Source organism: Barbus barbus, assembly GCF_936440315.1.
Source record: "Barbus barbus genome assembly, chromosome: 45".
In the NCBI taxonomy this organism is placed as follows: Eukaryota; Metazoa; Chordata; class Actinopteri; order Cypriniformes; family Cyprinidae; genus Barbus; species Barbus barbus.
The window spans coordinates 10,125,345-10,144,809 of NC_136723.1; the positions used below are offsets into that span (position 1 = coordinate 10,125,345).

The 19,465-nt window shown below is 38.4% G+C and overlaps 1 protein-coding gene across 14 annotated transcripts in view; it reads right to left on the minus strand.

Annotated features, from left to right (window-relative positions):
• Nucleotides 1-19,465, minus strand: part of LOC306864202 (phosphatidylinositol-binding clathrin assembly protein-like) — a 49,584-nt gene that overhangs the window by 28,880 nt on the left and 1,239 nt on the right. For all 14 annotated transcript variants that reach the window (XM_079408012.1, XM_079408017.1, XM_079408020.1 and 11 more), the window contains 5 exons: nucleotides 3,717-3,859; nucleotides 2,898-2,973; nucleotides 1,484-1,586; nucleotides 1,309-1,402; nucleotides 1,029-1,140 (listed from right to left, as the gene is read on the minus strand). In XM_079408012.1, coding sequence (XP_079264138.1) covers nucleotides 1,029-1,140; nucleotides 1,309-1,402; nucleotides 1,484-1,586; nucleotides 2,898-2,973; nucleotides 3,717-3,859 — 528 coding nt within the window. The remainder of the gene's footprint in view (nucleotides 1-1,028; nucleotides 1,141-1,308; nucleotides 1,403-1,483; nucleotides 1,587-2,897; nucleotides 2,974-3,716; nucleotides 3,860-19,465) is intronic.

The following is a 19,465-nucleotide window of genomic DNA, read 5'->3' on the forward strand; positions in this document are numbered from 1 at the left end:
ATTTGTTGGTTAACATTAATGACTTAAATTTTCATTATCATAATTTAATTACTTAATTACAACATTAATGACTTAATTTTCAATCATTAATGATTTAATTAGAAATCTCCCAGGAAAAACGGGACGTCTGGTCACTCTATCCCTAACACTTCAGGTGCTGAGGCCATTGTTTCAGATCGCTAGTTCGCGTTTTGGTAGCCTATCCATCCACTCCGGCTGCCATACTGAGACTAGATATGCAAACGCCCCTCATCTGATTGTAATCCAATGACAGGGACGCACATTTTGAAAGACAAGACAGTTAACTTGGCCTATAGGATGTATTTTGAATGTCCGGGATAGTCCTCAAATAACATTCTAGTCCCGTCTCGTCTTGTTAACGAAGAAGCGGCATAAATTTTGTCAGTTTTTATCATCAGATATTAGTTTTAGCTCGCCAACGTCTAGTCTTAGTCACAGAAAAAAAGGTTAGTTAACGAATATTTTTTGTTGTCGTTTACAAAATTAACACTGCTTTGCAGAAGCAAATGTGAACGGGGAAAAAACAAAACAAAAAAACATTTACATTGTAGCTGAGTGGACTGTTATTGTGAATGAATATGAAAAAAAAAAACAAGTTTTCAACAACAATTGATCAATATCAGTTGTCTTAAATTGATAATACAATATCTCATGGTCTGGATAACCAAGTTTAATCACGCTCTCTAGCTAATCATCACTTAAAGTTGAAATTTGTTCAGTGCATTGCTAGTTTTACTGCACTGAACAATGACAATGTCCTTACTTGGCTCAAAAATACATTCTGAGACTATTGATATGTACAGGAAGGGTTTGTTTTATGAGTTACAGCTAAATAAGCTGTCATAAAACTGAGTGAAGAGTCGGGGTCAGAGTCCTATGCAGCTGTCGATGAGTGGGCTGATACTTTAAGCTCAAAGGTCTCTGTAACAGTAGAGATAACTGGTAAAAGCCAATATGTAGGACAGCCCACTTTAAGTTTTGAAAGCTCAAGCAGGATAACACCTCACCAAGTAAGTTGATGATCCCTTCATTGTAGGCCGCGAACAGACGGATGGCGTCTTTAAACAGAAGCATGAATGCAGCGTTAATGACCCCATTTGTGAGCTCATTGGCATTAACCTGCCGACACAAAATAAGCCAAACTCAATTTGGATCGAGACGATTATGCTGCAAGAACTGAAAACCAATGCAATAAAGAAAAAAAAAATTGAAGAAAGATCAAGCCATAAGTGCATATGGAACTTAAATAAGTCTAAATAAGTCTAGCTGTTGTGATCATAAACTCACGTTGAAGTCGAGGAGTGCATCCATCTGGTTTTGGATGATAGGGATGGTCTTTAGGAGCTTCTCTGTGTTCATAATTCTCATTACGCCATCCGCCCTTTGACAACAAAACAGACAACCAATTCAATGAAAAGTTCTCATTTTTGGCTGAACTATCCCTTTAGGAAAACGGACTTACCCTCTTTTTACTTTCGTGAAGTCGAAAGCCACTTGTCTGTATGAGACTGCCTTTTCGTTCAGGTAGCGGCTGTACCTCCGGATGAAGGTGGACATGTCATATCCTGCACACAAAAGACAACATGCCGTCTTTTGAGTTCACAGTGACCCTCGGGTTGTTGAACTTAGTCATACAGCAGACTGTATTCTTATGTTCTGATTTTAGACATCTTTGATGTACTAATTGAATTTGAGCACAATTATTGTGACTCATTTTAAAATGCTCAGAGGGAAAAAACATTCTGGATTCCACAGGGTTAGCAGAATGCAAGACAGCCTAGATCCCCTCAGATTTCTCGGACTCTGCCAAGTGTACTAGTCTATGCTGCTAGTCATATGCTCAAATGCGAAAGATAAAACAAAAGTATAACAAATTATCTGGACAACATTTTAAATATGTACATTATATTCTACAATAAAGACATATTTTTGTCACACAATTTCATCCTCAGTAGTTAAAAATACTAGCAGAGTTTGATCCATGGACTCAAAAATGTTATTGGAAGTCCCTGTATAGCAATTTAAATGCTTATATATTTTTACTAAGACAATTAAATTCAGATAAAATATATAATTTCTTGTATTAATGTAGCAATAATAATATTTATTTTTTCTTTCTATAAATTGATTTTTCAACTTGTTTTAATATTTGTTTTATGCACCTGACCAAACGGGCTCTTGGTCAAAATATAACATAATAATATAGCATAATATAACATGCAAACAAATAAACGTACAAAAGTCATTTAATAGTTATTCAAACATATTTTTATATACAAACACTTTGCCAATTCAGATGTTCAAACTTAAGTCTTTTGATAATGTTCAATATATATTGATACATAAATTATATTTTATTGCCCAGCTATATTATATATGGGTTGTAATAACGAAAAGTAGGATAAAGGTGAAGTAATGCAAGGTGAAGTAATGCAAGTTCTAGTCATTTTCAGAAAACGGGCCCAGAGTTCTTCTTGAAAGACTCTCCAAACTAAGAGTCTCGCTGTGCTGATTTCCCTGCTGCCTTCTTTGAGTGCTGGCTGCCAGGCAGCTTGTTAACATGGGAAAAGCCTTGGGTAAATAAACCCAGTAGTGCTTTATTTAAGCTGAAAGTCGGCCATGTTGCTGAACAGGTCCCAAAAGGGAGTTCAGGACCTCATGCTTCTACTGCCCAAACCCTCCAACACCGCATCTGACCATGACTAACATTAAAATAATAAAACTCTGAAAACACAAAGTATGTTCTATCAGCTCCTCAAATATTCATCATGTCTGCATTTGCCTTGGGTTTGGACGCTCATGAAAATGGATGACACAGCTGGGATGTGTTTGGAAAAACAGAATGACTAATGAAGTGTCGGGCTGAAAGCACCTACCTTGTAACCCGCTTTTGTCCAAAAAATTACTGAGGTTGAATAATGTGTTCCTGGAGGCCAGATATTGTACAAATCTCTGTCAACATGAGGAACAAAAAATTTATTTTGAAGTTAGTCACCATGCAAATAAACAGTACTGTCAAAGCCACAAGGGTAAAATTGATCGACTGCGGCACATGTGCCAGTTGAACTGCTTTAGATTAACCAAAACCATGATTAAACACTGCTGAAAATGCAGAGTTAAAGGATTAGTTCACCAAAAAAAATCTAATTTGGTTATATACTCGCACTCATTTCTTTTCAAACCTGATTTACTGTCTTCCATGAACATAAAAGATTAATCTTGGCCAATGTTTTCAGTAAAATCAAAGTGAATGGTGAATAAGGTTGTAAAGCTTAAAAAAAATATATAAAAAGTATTGCCATTTTAAAACTGATTACCCCAGGATTGATTGATTTTTGGATTGACTGATTTTGAAAAATAAAAATGTAATAAATGCACTTAAATAAAAGTAAAACAAATAAAATAAGTGGTCAGCATATTCTTCAATTAAAACAAGATGTTTAAATGTGGTCAGGATATTTTCAAAAAAATAAAAGGTGTAAAAAAACACTTACAATAAATAAAACAAATTGAATGATTAAAAACAAATAAAATACAAAAAATATAGAAATATTTTGATAGTTTGGAATTCCTTTTTTTTTTCTTTTGAGTGAACTATTCCTGAGTTCAGTGTGCATGCATTTAATCAGGCTATAGAGCTCAGGCTAAAGGTTATAAAAGTGTACAAGAGCATGTGTGTTTGTAGGGAAGCTGACCTCATTGCCATAGACCATAATGTGGTGTGTGGTGATGAGGGTTTTGAACACGACCACCCAGCTGGTGTTGATGGTGCGCTCGAACAGCGTGTCGGCCAGCTGAGGGATGTTCACATTCATCTCGTTGGTGCACTGGATCAGATCTATAAGAGAGAGTTGAAGTAGGTCAGTGTGTTTATAATTCAAACTGTCAGCACGTCACAGCCTTTGTATTTGGGCCCTAAATAACTTAAACAGTGTTGGTATGTTAACTTTTTTTGAATCCTTCCAGTTCAGACTCCCTCAAAAGGCTGTCTTAACTAGTAGTCAACTGATGATTATACTGATATAAAAAAACGTGGTGGTTAAAATGGCATGCTACAAAAGATTTACATTTTTTATAAATGATGCTCTTTTTGAACCATTCATCAAATAATCCTGAAATGTATGCATCACAGTTTTCTGAAAAACTACTAAGCAGGTCAACTGTCTTCAACATTGATAACAATAGGAAGTGTTTCTTTAGCACCAATCAACATATTAGAATGATTTCAAAAGGATCATGTGACACTGAAGAAATGGCTGCTAAAAATTTAGCTTTGCTATTACAAGAATACATTTCATTTTAAAATTTATTAAAACAGTCATTTAAACAGCAAAAATATTACATTACTACGTTTTTACTTTTTACAGTATATTTGATCAAATAAATGCAAGTTTAGTGAGCACGAGACTTTTCAAAAACTTCAACAGCAGCGTACATAATACAATTTTAAATGACAGCAAATAGATATACTCTTACGTAGATGATATTAGTTTTATTATTATTTTTTACAAAAAATGTTATAATCTGAAGAGGGCCTCAAAATGGCCAAATATTGCCCAAAACAGACCGATTGTGACAAAAGTTCATTGGTTCAAAATTCCATTCCACAATTTATAATTTCAAGTTTCAAAATGTTCTGATTGGCAGTGTTCGTCTCATCAACAAAATTAAAGGGTAGGTACAATGCCGTTTCATGCAAAACAATTTGGACATATAACAGTATTTCTGTGCCAAAAATCGTACTTCCGGGTTCGTACAAGTTTCGGAGAGTTTTTCCTTATATGGGCCTTATATTCCTTATATGGGCATTTCTCTCGGAAGAACGCGCCCATGCACGCATCGACCAGAGCGAGAGCAAGAGCACACCCATCAACGCGCTTCATTCGGCTGCACTGCACGGGACTCGCTCGGGAAGAATGTCTCTAAAGAAGTGTGTTTTTGGTTGTGAGGGAAAGATAACCTTGTTCAGCTTCCCGAAGAGTTTCTCAAGTGTGTTTGTTGACGAACATTTTATAAACAAGGCCCATTCCGACGCTGGATTTGCACATCGTTTGATACTGAAAGACAGAGCGGCCTCAGCTATAAAAGATCCCGGTCATGATTCAGAACTGCAGACGGTAAGTGAAACGGCATCAAAAATGTCTGTTTTATTGGCAATTGGCGCTCAAGTGCTCGTCACTCTTTAGCTCCGCCCACGGCGCTCCTCCAGGAGCTCGGCTTTTTCCGGAGAGAATCGTAAATTTGTATCTTTCTTTTATAAATATGACAAAAATAAAGACTTTTTGGAGATATGAAAGATGCAATACTACTCTATAGGTACTCAAGATTAACATGAGATTGGGTGAAACTGTGTGTGTTATGCCCCCTTTAAGGTTCGAAACGTGTTTCACTGAGGAACAAAATGACAATAAGTCATCAGAAATAAGACTGGGAGCTGACTTTGAGAGAAAAGCAAGCAATTTGGATGCTACAAGAAAAGAGGAAGTCCATTAGAGCTCTTTCAAAAACAAAGGGCATGAAGAAATCAAGAGTTTGGAAACCATCAGCGACACCAGCAACCAACAACTACCTGATTGGCTGAGAAAACAACAGTAGTTGATGACAAATCATAAAAGCTGTGAAAATGGACCATAAAAGACGTGTCTGTAAAAATCACCAACAACTTCCAGAAAGCTGGGGTGATGCTCAAAGGAGACTTTGACACAGAATTACAGATGCTACACAGCAAGATGCAAACCTCTGACCAGCACCAAAAATAGAAAGGCAAGATTAGAGTTTGCAAAAAAGCACAAAGGTGAGCCAGAAGAGTTCTGGAACTGCGTTTATGGACCAATGAGACAAAGATGAACCTTTATCTAAGTGATGGGAAAGCAGAAATGTGGAGAAAAAACAAAAAAAAGGGAACTGTAATGATACAAAGCATACAGCCTCATCTGTAAAGCATGGTGGAGGTGGTGTCATGGCATGGGCATGCATGGCTGCCTCTGGAACAGGCCCTGTCAACTTTACTGATGACTTAATGTATGATGACAGTAGCAGAATGAATTTGGAAGGGTACAAAACCATCTTGCCTACCAATATTCAAGAAAATGCCACCAGATTCATTGGGAAGTGCTTCATATTGCATCGGGACAATGACCCAAAACACCCTGCCAGTTCAGTCAAGGAATTTATAAGGGCAAAGAAATGGAAAGTCTTAGATTGCCCAAGTCAATCTCCAGATTTAAATCCGATTGAACATGAATTTCACCAGCTGGAGAGGAGAGTAAAGGCGGAAACTCCCCAAAACAAGCAACAACTGGAATTTGCTGCATTAAAGGCTGGGAAAAGTATTTCAAAGGATGAGACCAAGAGTCTGGTGATGTCTATGGGTCACAGACTCACTGCTGTGATTGTGCGCAAGGAATCTGCAACTAAATAATAGCTTTTAATCTTTTATATCTGCCTTATGTTCAACTGTCCCAATACTTATGCTCACATCAATGAGTGGGATGAGCTCTAAAAGTGCTGTTCTTTTTATTTGGTAAAACGTGTTGAAACGGCTAATAATAAAATGTGACATTCTGTAGTTTTGTCTCATAATCATCTTTTAATCATATTTGCAAATGTCTTGACTCCACAACCAACAGAGCAATTTTGTCTTTACTGTTCCAATACTTATGGAGGGCACTGTATGTATATGATGCCGTTTGAAACTTCTTTAACCTCCTGCCACAGTTTCCAATGTTGTGACATTATAAAAGTTGGTTAACCTATTTCATGAAAAAAGCCACTGTTTACAGAGAACCGTCTAACGCTGTGGACGCCTGGACGGTGTGTGATTCTAAGGTGCCTCCGCTCAGTGTGTTAGCATTCAGACAGCGCTGACATGGTGTGAGTGAGAGACATGCATTGATATCCTGTGCTTTATTAGTTCTTTGGCTGGACTCCACAGCCATCTGCGCTCCGAGAGCGGGATCCCTCAAGGCTTTCTCTACAATCACCGACACTGTGAGACTCATTCAGGGCCGCAGCTTATCATGCCATTCATGAAGCCTCCCACAGACAGCGAGGGAGGACACCACTGCCTCTGTCCGCTGGGAATCAGATCCGAATGGGATTATATTATCGTGAAGTTTTCTGGATTCAAATGACGGAGAAACCACTTCTAGACCTCCTTAAACGAAATGAAAAAGCTGCTCAGCGTTACAACCTTTTTCAAAGACACGAGAGTAATTACACACTCGTAATACACAGTATTGCCGCCCAATACTAGTGCATACATGACCTTTTGAAGTGGGGATGTGAAAATATGCTGCACAGCGAGCATGGATGGTCTACAGAATGCCCTCTCTTTTACAGATAACATCCACCATTTAAACCTGTACAAAAGGCATGGCCACGTGACAAAAGACTTTTCAGAGCCAACACAAAACACCTGCGCCAAGCATGACGGCGCTGCGAACGCACATGTCCACGGGGCTCGAGTGAAAGATCAAAGCCAGAATACGAAGTTTAATGGTGTTACTGTCCTATTCCAGGGTAACCGGACATTGACGGATTTACCTTACATGCCCTGATGTAGCCAACAAGCACATCAGAAAGGAGGAATGAGAGATCTGTAGGACTCTGTCCCAATCAAGACCCACCCAATGTGTATCTCTTTCTCCCTGGAGTGGAGATAGATGTGATTGATGGTTCAGCAGTGTGTACAATGCATATGTATCCAACCATGTGATGAGAAACAAATTAGGTTATGTGACCTGCTCTGCCTAAACATCAAACTCTCTGACATTACCTACTTGAAGGCAAAAAACCTTACCAAACTTTTAGTAATAAAATATCCATGTTCCTCTGGCATTGATGCTCATGATTTGAAATGCCTGTTGGGTAAATGATGCAATATTCAAAAGTCGTCACATGCCAAAAAAAGTGCACTGGAAGAGTTCTATCTAATATTACACTGAGTTTATTTGCTTCTATAAAATGTTGAAGGAATAGGTTGATATTAAACGCATGATTCACTGAAAAATGAAAACGGTATTAATTTACTCACCCTCATGTTATTCTAAACCTGTATACCTCACTTGAACTTATGTAAAAAATTGTGTACTTTTGCATTTTTTTTTTAAATCTTGAAATCTCTAGCCTCCATTAGCTGTAAATTCATGTATAAAAACAAACATGGATAAAAAGCTCTTCAAATGTTTCCTTTTGAAGAAACAAAGTCATATGGGTTTAAACAACATATGGGTGAGTAGCCTAAATCATGATCATCTTCATTTTCTAGACCTTTAAAACATGACTTGTGCTTGTAAACCTACAAATAAGACATTATGTTATAACCTATTAATAGAAAAAGATGTTTAATTTAGACTAAAATATTCACCCATCCAATGATTATGGTGGAAATATGCAAACCTACACCACTAAATAGCCATTTCCTCATGGTTATATAATATATTTTGTCCAAGTGTAATTTGGAAACACTTCAGATTAGGGAACACATTCACTATTAACTAAGAGCTTACCCTTAATAAACTCCTAATTACTGCTTTTTGATAGTAAGTAAGGTAGTCATTGTAATAGTTGTATTTAGGTATGAGGTAGGGTTAAGGGATCTAGAACATGCCAGGAAGTATTTTTGTTGTAAATAATAATAATTTGTTCTGTAAATAACAGAAAAAAAGCCCTGTAAACCCTCATGGTACTCTCGTCAATGTGCATTGAAGACTTACACGGAGAAGAAATTGTTGAATAAACTAATTTCAGTTCTCTTTGCACACCAAAAGTATTCTCGTAGTAGGCTAGCTCCGATAGACCGTGTTGGCGGTGATACCGGTGTTACGTCACTTGCCCACCGCGGCACCGTCTCTCACCGTCATTTTGATTTTTTTTTTTTAATAGTAATAAAAAAATCATTTAGTTCAGTTAGAGAACAGACATTACAATTAGAACTGAACGCGGCTGCTCAATGAAGCACATCGAACGAACGACAGTCGCGATCACAGATCAGATTTCATTTATCACGTGAGGAGAGTGAGTCGAGCTGACTGACAAGAAGAGTGAGGCAAGAGAGACAAGACGACGGCAGAAGAGTTTCAAAACAAAAAAAAAGCGCCCGTTTTTTAAATTGTCATTTATCTAAGGTGATATTGGAAGGTTTTTGTTTTTTACATTCGTTTCTCATTTATTTGGTTCCACAGTATTTGCTGATTTTTATTTTATTTAAACTGATATTTTCCTCATTATTTTATATCAAAGTGTATGCAGTCCGTGCCTCCAAACTTTCTTAATCACTAATAAACTTTCTACGTTTTAATTATTTGTTCCTCAGTCTTTCCTGATTTTCAGTTTTGTACCCATTTAAAATTTGTAAGTCATTTGTTATTTTATATTAGGCATATAGCATGGTGTATTTTTATTCGTTTTGTTAATAAAAGTTATATGTTCTACGTTGTATTTTGTTGTTGCTTGAATTGAATTCATGCAATTGATGCCGAATTACCACTAATTTAAAAGTGAAAGTAAAATGCGCACGGTGCTTTTAGTCAAGTCAATATTATTTGTATGGCGCTTTTAACATTGCAAATTGTGTCAAAGCAGCTTTACATCGGCTTGATATAAAGCTGGGTGGATTTATATCAGCAAGCGATTTAAGCAAATTAAAGTTGGAAAACTCAAATGAACAAAAAACAAACAACTGCTTGATGCCGAATTGCCGCTAATTTGAAAGTGAAAGTAAAACACACACAGAGCTTACAAGCTATTTAAAACCGAAATGAGGAAAAGAGGGAAAACTCAAACGACGCCCCCACCACAGTGATACCGGTATTGTCACACGTCGATTAACCAGTGGGAAAATTTCCTCACCGTCACAACCCTATCTCGTAGTTTCATGAAATTAAAAAAGGAACGACTGTTGTCACATGGACTATTTTAATGATGTCCTTACTACCTTTCTGAGCCTTGAACGTGGTAGCTATGTTGCTGTATATGCAGGGTCAGAAAGCTTTCGGATTTCATCAAAAATATCTTAATTTGTGTTCCAAAGATGAACAAAGGTCTTACAGGTTTGGAACGACATGAGGGTGAGTAATTAATGACAGAATTCATGTCATTTTTGGGTGAACTAGGTAATCCCTTAGGGGTGCTTTCACACCTGCCTCATTTGGTTCGGTTGAATCGCACTAGAGTTCGTTTTCCCTCTTGGTGCGGTTCGTTTGGGTAGGTGAGAAAGCAGCAATCGCACTCGGGTACGCACCAAAAGCGGACCAAACAAGCGTACCGAGACCTCCTTGAAGAGATGGTCTCGGTACGCTTTCAAACGAACCCTGGAGCGGCAGTCAGTGTCTTTTGTGTCTAGCAGTCAAGCGCTTTGAGTACCCAGAAAAGCGCTATATAAAATGTAACAAATTCTTATTTTGTGAATGCAAGTGAGAATTTGTGAGAAACTTTGATTTTGTTAGTGAGAATATTTGTTATTGCAGTTAAAAACCAAAGAGCACCTCTTCATATTAAAATGTTGTGTAATTAATTACTCTTCTCTGCGCATTACAAGAATGCTGTCCTGACAAAGCCTAGATACCCTCTGGCTGTAATTGCATGCATATATATGAATGAATAATTATATTTTCATATATTAGAGAGAGTGAAAATATAATTATATATAGATGGATATATTAGAGGAATTACAGCTACATTGGTTTTGCGTTTGCCAGGACAGCTATAAAGCCGCAATAAGCCCGCGGAGCAAACTTGTCAATCCATCTTGATGAATGACGCAGAGGAACGTAAACAAGTGAACTCTGACCAATAAGAGGACAGCTTTACTCACATGTGACTTGTATAACCACAGTTTGGTACACTTTGCAATGTTGCCGTGTGAAAGCAACCGAACCAAGAAGAAAATGCAACAATGTAACAAATTAATCCCTGTTTCGGAACAAAGCAAACGATCTACAGGTCTGAAAGCACCCTTAAAGATCTCAGGTATCCTTATTGTCAATGACCCATTTGCAATTTATAGGAAGTGTCATTACCATAAGAGCATGACTAATGTTAACAATAAACAGGAAAATGATTGATTGTCAAGGGACATTGATCTTAAAGCTAATAATGGGTTGGGCTGCATACTGTCATATATTAATGCACTGTATGCCAGAAAAACATTGTTAAATGACAGGAGAACAGAGTGGACTCAGCAACAGGATGCTGAAAACTTCCTACAGTTCATGACAGGAAACTGATTCGACATGAATCCTTTAAAATGCTCAGTCATAAAACAAGCTGATGATGGAGATATCGAGACTCTCTGATCCCTAAAGTACAGAAATGGCAGGAGGCAACAAGAGACACATGCCAAGAAACAGACAGAAAACAGGTAGAAACAAACTGATGGAGAAGAGCAAGCTTTTTTTTTTTTCCCCAATCACAGCTCTGGTCCACTTCAGGCAGACCCATTTGTGAGGGCAGAGGATAGGAAACCATTAAGTGAATGATCGCTCCCCTGATTCGAAAGCTTTAACTCGCAGACAGATAGAAGACAGCATCCTACTCTGCAACACATAAACGTAGTACACAAAGGGCTACCTGCAGAACAACCTGGACAGGCAATGAATAACCAGTAATAAAGGTTAAAAATGCAAAGATTTGGTCAAAAGGAACTATTGAGACAAGTCTTTCATAATATATGTATTGCATGTATTATGTATAATAGCAATAGCTAGTAAATAAAATTACAGTGATATAAAAATACAGATGCATGAATGTTACACATAATAATGTGCAAATCACTTCCCAAAACACATTTTATCCAGACAATATTACTTCCCATGAGGGGCATGTAGTTAACATCAGAGCAGCACAAGCAGAAGCAAATATCTGCCACATGTACAGAGAGGGCATTCACAGAGCTCACTGGCCAGAGGAAGGAGAACATGCATATCTGGGCTGGAATGCAGGCTCGACTTCACAATCCAGAGCATGTTGAGGAAGTGGATGCAGAGAGAGAGAGATATAAAATGACCAAAAAATGAGCAGCCGCTAAAGGTTAATGAGTAACTAAAAAAAAAAAAAAAAAAAATGAAATAAAATAAAATACAATTTGGCAGTGCATGTAAGAATGTCTTCACAAACAAAAAGAACAGTTGCTCAAGGATAAATGAGAGGCACTGTTACTGGAGGCATTTTATCAATACTTTTCTCAAAGGTACTCATTAACAAAATAATAGTGAGAGTTACTACCTCAAACTGGCAAGAACATTCAAACAAGTATCCTCAAGGTAACTTTTCTCTTTCTCATAACATCTTGAAAAAAATGCTTTATGGCTAAAAGGACAACAAAGAATTATAGCAGATCTCCTGAGGTCATTAGCTAATCCTACATAAAAGAGAAGATTAAACAGATGAATTATTACAGAAGGGGGAAAAAACATGCAAGCACTTTATATCAAGTTTCTGTTTTTTTGTAAACCAGAAAATCTGAATCACTTGGACTGCTTCCCCACTGGACTTTTCCATATTTAGAAATAGTGACGTTCAGAATGAAGTAGGATGTTTGTTGTGAGAGCAAACTCTGCTGATTAGGCTCTAGGAGTTTTGACTCATGAATTTCCCCCGATGCAGACCGATCTTGATGGAAGAGTCACTGTGCTATCTCCCGTTTAATCGGCTCCCGACATTTTTCGGATTTACGGAACAACTTCCTGTTGGCTGTTTAGATTTCGAATAGTTGGTGGCTTACAAGAATGCAGGAAGTATCTTGAAACGGTTCGCTGGGTTCATCCAGGACAAGACACTACAATCTCGACTGTGAGTTTGGGAGGGTCTGGAAGTAGGAAACATATTCACAAAAACTAATCGCCTGATTGCCATCAGGATCACCTGACCCTGAACAGACACATTTTTTGCAGGAGTATTGAACTGGACTATTTTAATACAGCATCCTAAAACTGCAACATTTGTTGTGGGATGTTTAAAACACACCGGTGCTTAAGTCTTCATGAAAAAAAATTGACACCATCTATTTTCTAAATGCATGATACAGAATCATTTTAGTATCACTGATATAATATTATAGTGTTTGTTAATATTAAAATAGTTTCTGGTTTCTCTTTAATTTTTAAGTTTTAGTAATTGCTGCGTCTATATAGTTTTAATAAATTTTTATTTGTTTGTTTTAGTTGATTTATGTTATAATTATTTATTTTAAATTTGTGGGATGCATGATACTATCGGACAGATATAGGCTTTAAATGTACATATCTGCATCGGCCCGATATAAAAAATTATGCTGATATGTCTTGCCGATAAGAGGAATGTTAACTCATATGTGCTCAGGGTGTGCTAGCGATTAGATCACATCAGAAGTGTAACTCATTCTGGAAGCAAAGTTTTACCTGAATGGTGATTAGATTCACTGTTTTGGATCGCTGCATTTAATCTGTGAAAGCACGTACACGTTCTGTGTATGATACCCCTTTTCCACCAAGGCAGTTCCAGTGCTGGTTTGGAGCCAGAGCCTAGTTTCAAACCGGTTCTTTGTTTTTCGACATCCAAAGCACCAGCTCCGAACCAGGTAAAGCGGTTCGTAAGTAGCACCACAACATTGCTGGGCTAGAAGGAAGAACCGCTTGCGTCAGGACTTGGGGGCGGGGTTACCGTGACCAACAAGACAAACAGAAACTTGGACCGCCATATTTGAAATAGCAGCTAAATGCTAACACGTTTGATTCGCCGTGTTTGGATGCCGATGTAGGTTTGCAAAGCCATGAACATCAATAGCAACACAACGTCCACCATTGCTGATAGTTTGTTTAGGCTTGTTCGGGATAGATCGGCGCTTCGCGGACCGGTCAGTGCGAGGCATATCGGGGTGCTGCGGGAGCGAGTGGAAAGCAGACGGCTCTTTATGCTTTTGGATCGCTCTCGCGGTGCTTTAGTGTGTTTTGTGCTGATCGATCGATCTGAGTGGCGCTGATGCTTTGTACAGATGCCTGTTGTGCCGCGCTAGTGATCCGAAACATGAAACGTATTCAGTGACGTAAGACCTGGCACTGTATTGGCTCTCTAGCTTGTGGAAAAGCAACTGGTTCTTAAAGGGCTCGCCAGTCGAACCAACTAAGAACCGGCAAAAGCACTGGCTCTGAACTAACTAGTGTGTGTGTGTGTGTGTGAGAGAGAGAGAGAGTGAGTAAGTGAAATTAAATAAGTATTTTAAATTTTATTTTATTTCAAGTAACACTTTTTATTATGGTTTTAGTTAACTATTGTAACTCTGGTAACTTATAGATCTTATTGTGAACGATCCATCCACGCATTTGTTTTTACCTTGTAATGTTTAGTTGAAATGTCATAACATTTCTCTCTATTTTACTTTTCCGAGAGGGTTTTACAGTGCAAACTGTCTAGCAGCCACAAGTCACAGCACGGTCATTAAAAGCTGCCCTAACTCATTACTACTAGTGCTACTTTCAACAAAACTTATCCTGGAACTGCTTTAAAATACTTGGTGAGTGTAGCCCCTGCTGAACAGTCTGTTTGTGCCCTAAATTTCAGAGTCATCACCACTCAAAAAGCAGTAAGGAGGGCATCACAACCTTTCTCTCTCTGCTGTATTTGGGTTGGTGTGACTAGTTACATAATATTTGATCACTTAAAACCGCTGAGGTAAACAGGCAATTTGCTAATGGCATACTGGGTCAATAATTTAGGAAATGGAAAACGAAGAAAGTCAACTACAAACGCTCTAAAGCCAGGCTTGACTAGGAGCTTCAAACAGTGACTCTAAAAGCTGTACTGGACTCCATTCACACACAGCAGGGGGGGCGAGTCAGCACTCTTTCTGACCGATCGTCATTTGATGCCTCTTAGGTCACATGCTACATTTCTACACAGGTACAGACACACACACTGGTATGACTGACTTACGGCGGATCTCTGCCACAGTGGTCTGACACCATAAAACAGCACAGAGGGGTCACTTTGTTGGAGCAGATGACATTGTATGGGTGTTGTAGCTACGCCGAATGAAAGTGCTACAGTCAACGCTCCAAGCTTAGGGTGCTTTCAAGCAATTTTCTTGAAATTGCTTGAAAGCCACCTCAAAATTGGGCTGTGCATTTGCAAATACTAAACAATAGGAACACCAATCAAGATGAGAGCACTTTAATCTACGATTACAACAAATGACTGATCCGATTTCCGCCGGCTGTCCAACGGTTCATCAGACAGGATGCATTTCACGTTCTGAAAACCTTCAGCTGTAAACCAGGCACACTAACTAACTCATCTCTTTTTCTTTTTTTTTTTGACTACACACTGAAGCACCAATCAAGTACACTGCGGAATAAACACCATATCATTTAGAACATTTTTGTACATACTGCCTGGAAGAGCTTTATTTATAGGAAATCAAGCTATCCGATGGAAAACGCATAATGAGTTAATTCAATTCAAGCTCCAAGTTCGCTAGGAGCGGCTGTGTATCTCAAAACCATAAAGATAAGTGAGTGAGTGAGTGAGTGAGTGAGTGGTGGATTCGGTCTCGGACAGATTCTAGGAAGCGTCTAATATTGCATTGTTGACTCATATGAATGAGCGGCCAGAATAAGCCATGATCCCGTTGAACATGCTTTCACAGCACTGGGGCACGGAAGGCCAGCCAACATGACTTCAACAAGCCATGGAAATACAACAGCGGAAGGTCCACTGTTGATGTTGGTGGTGTGTGTGAGAGATCACATTTCAATAAGTTCAACAACTACCCATCCAATCTCTCTCTGAATCCACCAGTTTACTTACACTAAACCATCATGAACACAAATCAGGTTGTTTACACCCCATATTTATATCCATGGGCCATTATTTAGGAGCGTCAGTAAAATTAGCATCCACTGTAATGGCAAAATAAAAACCATATCTGTGGCGGAAGCTCAACCATACTTGCTTGCCACATAAGAATCAGTGAAGTATTTTCTTGCATGTTTATCCAGGAGAAATCTCATCAAAAATATCTAATAAGATGTTTTGATAATCAACAAACCATACAGGTTTGGAAATATATTAGGGCGAGAAACTGGTGACAATTTATTCTTGAGTGACCTATCCCTTTAAGTGTGCGAATTTTATGATGAGCAGGACCAAATGTTTGCCCAACCAATAGCAGATGGACAGTATTTGTGTTTTTATTATTTTTATTCTATTTTGTTTTGCACTCCACCTTTAACATGGACCAATGTGAACCAGCATTAGATTTAAGCCCGGCTCACATGGTGTGATTTTGGCTACGATTTGGTCGGAGACTAATTTTGAAAATCCTAAAAGATTCCTATAATCCTAGGCTAAAATCTGTAGTCTTTGATCGCTGGTTTGACATGTTCACCGACAGCCGATTAATGTCTGTTGCGATCAAATTTTACCTCTGACGAAATTCTGGCAGTGTCAGAAGATTTGGCACACCGTCCTGCAGTGCGACCTCTATGACGAACGTCAAACTGTCTTCGTTTTTCAAGACAAGCTATGAGGAGAATTAATGTTAGAGAATTCTTCTATCCACCATAAACTTCGGCACTCTCGTTCTCCACTCACAGAATTCATCTGATATGTTGCCTCTGCTATATAAACACTGGTGGCGCCGCTGTTTTCATGTGGGTGTGTAGTACTGCTTACACTATTCTTCTTAAATACGCAGGTATTGCCGCCGTTCATATACTTTTCATGGTAGCCAACATTTAAGTCCCGCGTGCAATGCAGTTTGCAGTCACTGGACGTGTATGGGTTGATAATGTAAAACTCCGGACAAGTTCTTGCGCGCACCCGTCTTGACTGTCGTATAGTCTGACATTAATGACAACTGAGATCCCACAGTGTGACATGATCATGTTCGTACAGTCTGACAAGAACAATCCTAAAGGACTTTTAAAAATCGCACAGTGTGCGCACAGCTTTGGCAAAGCTTGAGCACTACAGTGAGTGCTCGGCATTTCCTTACATGCTACCGAACACACTCAAGCTCTACTGAATAATGATGGTGGACATTATGGAACATAAGCTGATGTTTATTTATGGACATAAAAGGATGTATAAGGCACCTGCTGAACCATAGCAACCGTTTGCAATAGCTAAGACAAGTCTTAAATTGGTAAACTCAATGTAACTACGGACCTACGAAGACTTGAGATCATTAAAAGTTTTTATTAATCAAACTTTATTTATCAATAGGGTTGTAACGGTATGAGATTTTCACAACATTTCCTTCGTTACTTAAAATTTTTTTTAACGAACTATTTAACGAACAAAAATGCTCCAAACGTTTTTCTAAATGAACTTAATAAAAAAAAAAACTAAACGAAATATAATAATTTTGCCATTACACACAAAACTGAACTATTTTAATAGCCGAAACAGTAGCATAAACTGTTTTAGGAGAAGGGGGAAAAAAAGACGGGCTCGGGTCGGTAATTATGATAAGCTGTCGGACGTGGGCCGGGCTAGGGCCTGAGCGTCACGGGCCAGGGCCGGGCTAGGGCCTAAATTTGAGGCCCGTGCAGGGCTCTAGGATGGAGATTAGTATAGTCTGTATAGTCTCTGTCATTTCAGCAAAGTGAAGCAGCCGAAATAGATTGCATATGCGCGGATGAGATTATTACATATATTTTTTTTTTTTTTTTTTTTTTTTTAACCGTAGATGTGCAAATGTTTACGGTATGATAACCGTGTACATTGAAACCACATTAGACCGTCATACCGGTATATCGTTACAACCCTGTTTATCAAAAGTCAATAAATTCACAAAATGCATTCTCTTTATTTTCTTGTTTATCAGATTAGAGAGTAAAAAAACGAGCGGTATTATTTATTACCATGTTCTTGTTTTTAACTAAAATATTTTCCTAAACTAAAACATGAAGCAGAATGGAAACAATTGGAGGACATTTTTTCAGCCAGCTGGTCAATTCAGGGATAAGAGTAGATCAAGAGGAATGTTCCCCCTACCCCGGAAACCCGGACCAAATCAAAGAGGCTGGGGGCCGGAGCCGGAGCCGTATCTAATGTTCAAATCAAACAGAAGGAGAGTGAGACATGCTGCTATTTCTGTCCCAAAGGAAACTCCAGGCACAGAATGCACTGCTGCCCTGAAATACCTACAAGACTTCGTCACACACTCTCTCCGCGTTACGGGAACCAACCTGAGGGCACTGGACTACTGTGAAACAACGTTCTGGACACGATAATCAAGAAGATCTTAACATAAGCACACACTCTTAAGGGAAGAAGGCAATTACGTCTGACCTCCACTAAGTTCAGAACTTCTCTCTTCTCTTTAAAAACCATCTGTCAGCACACATGCCATTCGGTATTGTCAAGACACAGCTAAAAATAGTTTTACCAGAGGAAATTAGCACTGTAGGATAGGAACGAATGCAAAAAGCTATATGTACACAAGCAGTATGAGGCGAAAGACTTGATATGGTGGTGCCACCAGCCTTGATTTGAATAAAATGGCGCCACATCTATTGACATTTATGCAAAAATACAGACACAGATCCACAAAGATCACAAATCGAGAACTGTACTACAAGAATGAGTTTGCAAACACAGACCTGCCAAAAAGCAACTGCAAAATTGAACAAATTAAGAACAAACTGCAATTGATTCACTAAGTTAATCAAGGGCTTCAGATCTCACTAAACGGACGCAAACATTCAAAACTATTCTTGGTGGTCTGATAAGGTCATGATGGACTCTAAATAAGGCCAGTGTGCTTCCTGAGAATTAACCACAGGAATCCGGCTCCATGAGAGCTGTCAGCACCACCACCTGTGAGAGCCTGTGAACATCTCACTCAGAGAAGACAACCTGATTACACCACACGCATAACAAGCAATAAATGTGACGGCTTCATAAAGTTAAACGTTAACTTGACAGAACAGTCTCATGAGTTCAGCCGCTGCCAGGATTGAGCCAATTACAACAATGTCCTCTATAAACACCTGCCACAGTACATCTTAAATTGAATGTTACATAACTTTGAACAGTCAGCATGTTTTTCACTTTAATTGCAAAATCAACTACAACCAAAGAACTGAATAACTCTAGGGTTTGCCTAATTTGGAAATTAAAGATATTAATAACACCGTTGTCAGGAATGCATATATGAAAACTATCATTTACTCAATTTAACACCTAACTTTGGACACATTTTTGTTAAATATGTATTGATTATATATAAAAAAATGCCTAAGCAGCTCTTTTCCACGTAATGAAAGTGGATGATGACTACAGCTGTCAAGCTCCAAAAAGGCACTATAAAATACAAAACTAAATAAAATAAATCAGAAAATAATTCACACACCCCATGCACAATTTTTTCCAAGTTTTGAAGTCATTGGATATCTTTGCTTGAAGAATAAAGTGAAATTTTAACTGTTATTCACTAAAACTTTGCTTGACGGCAGTGATC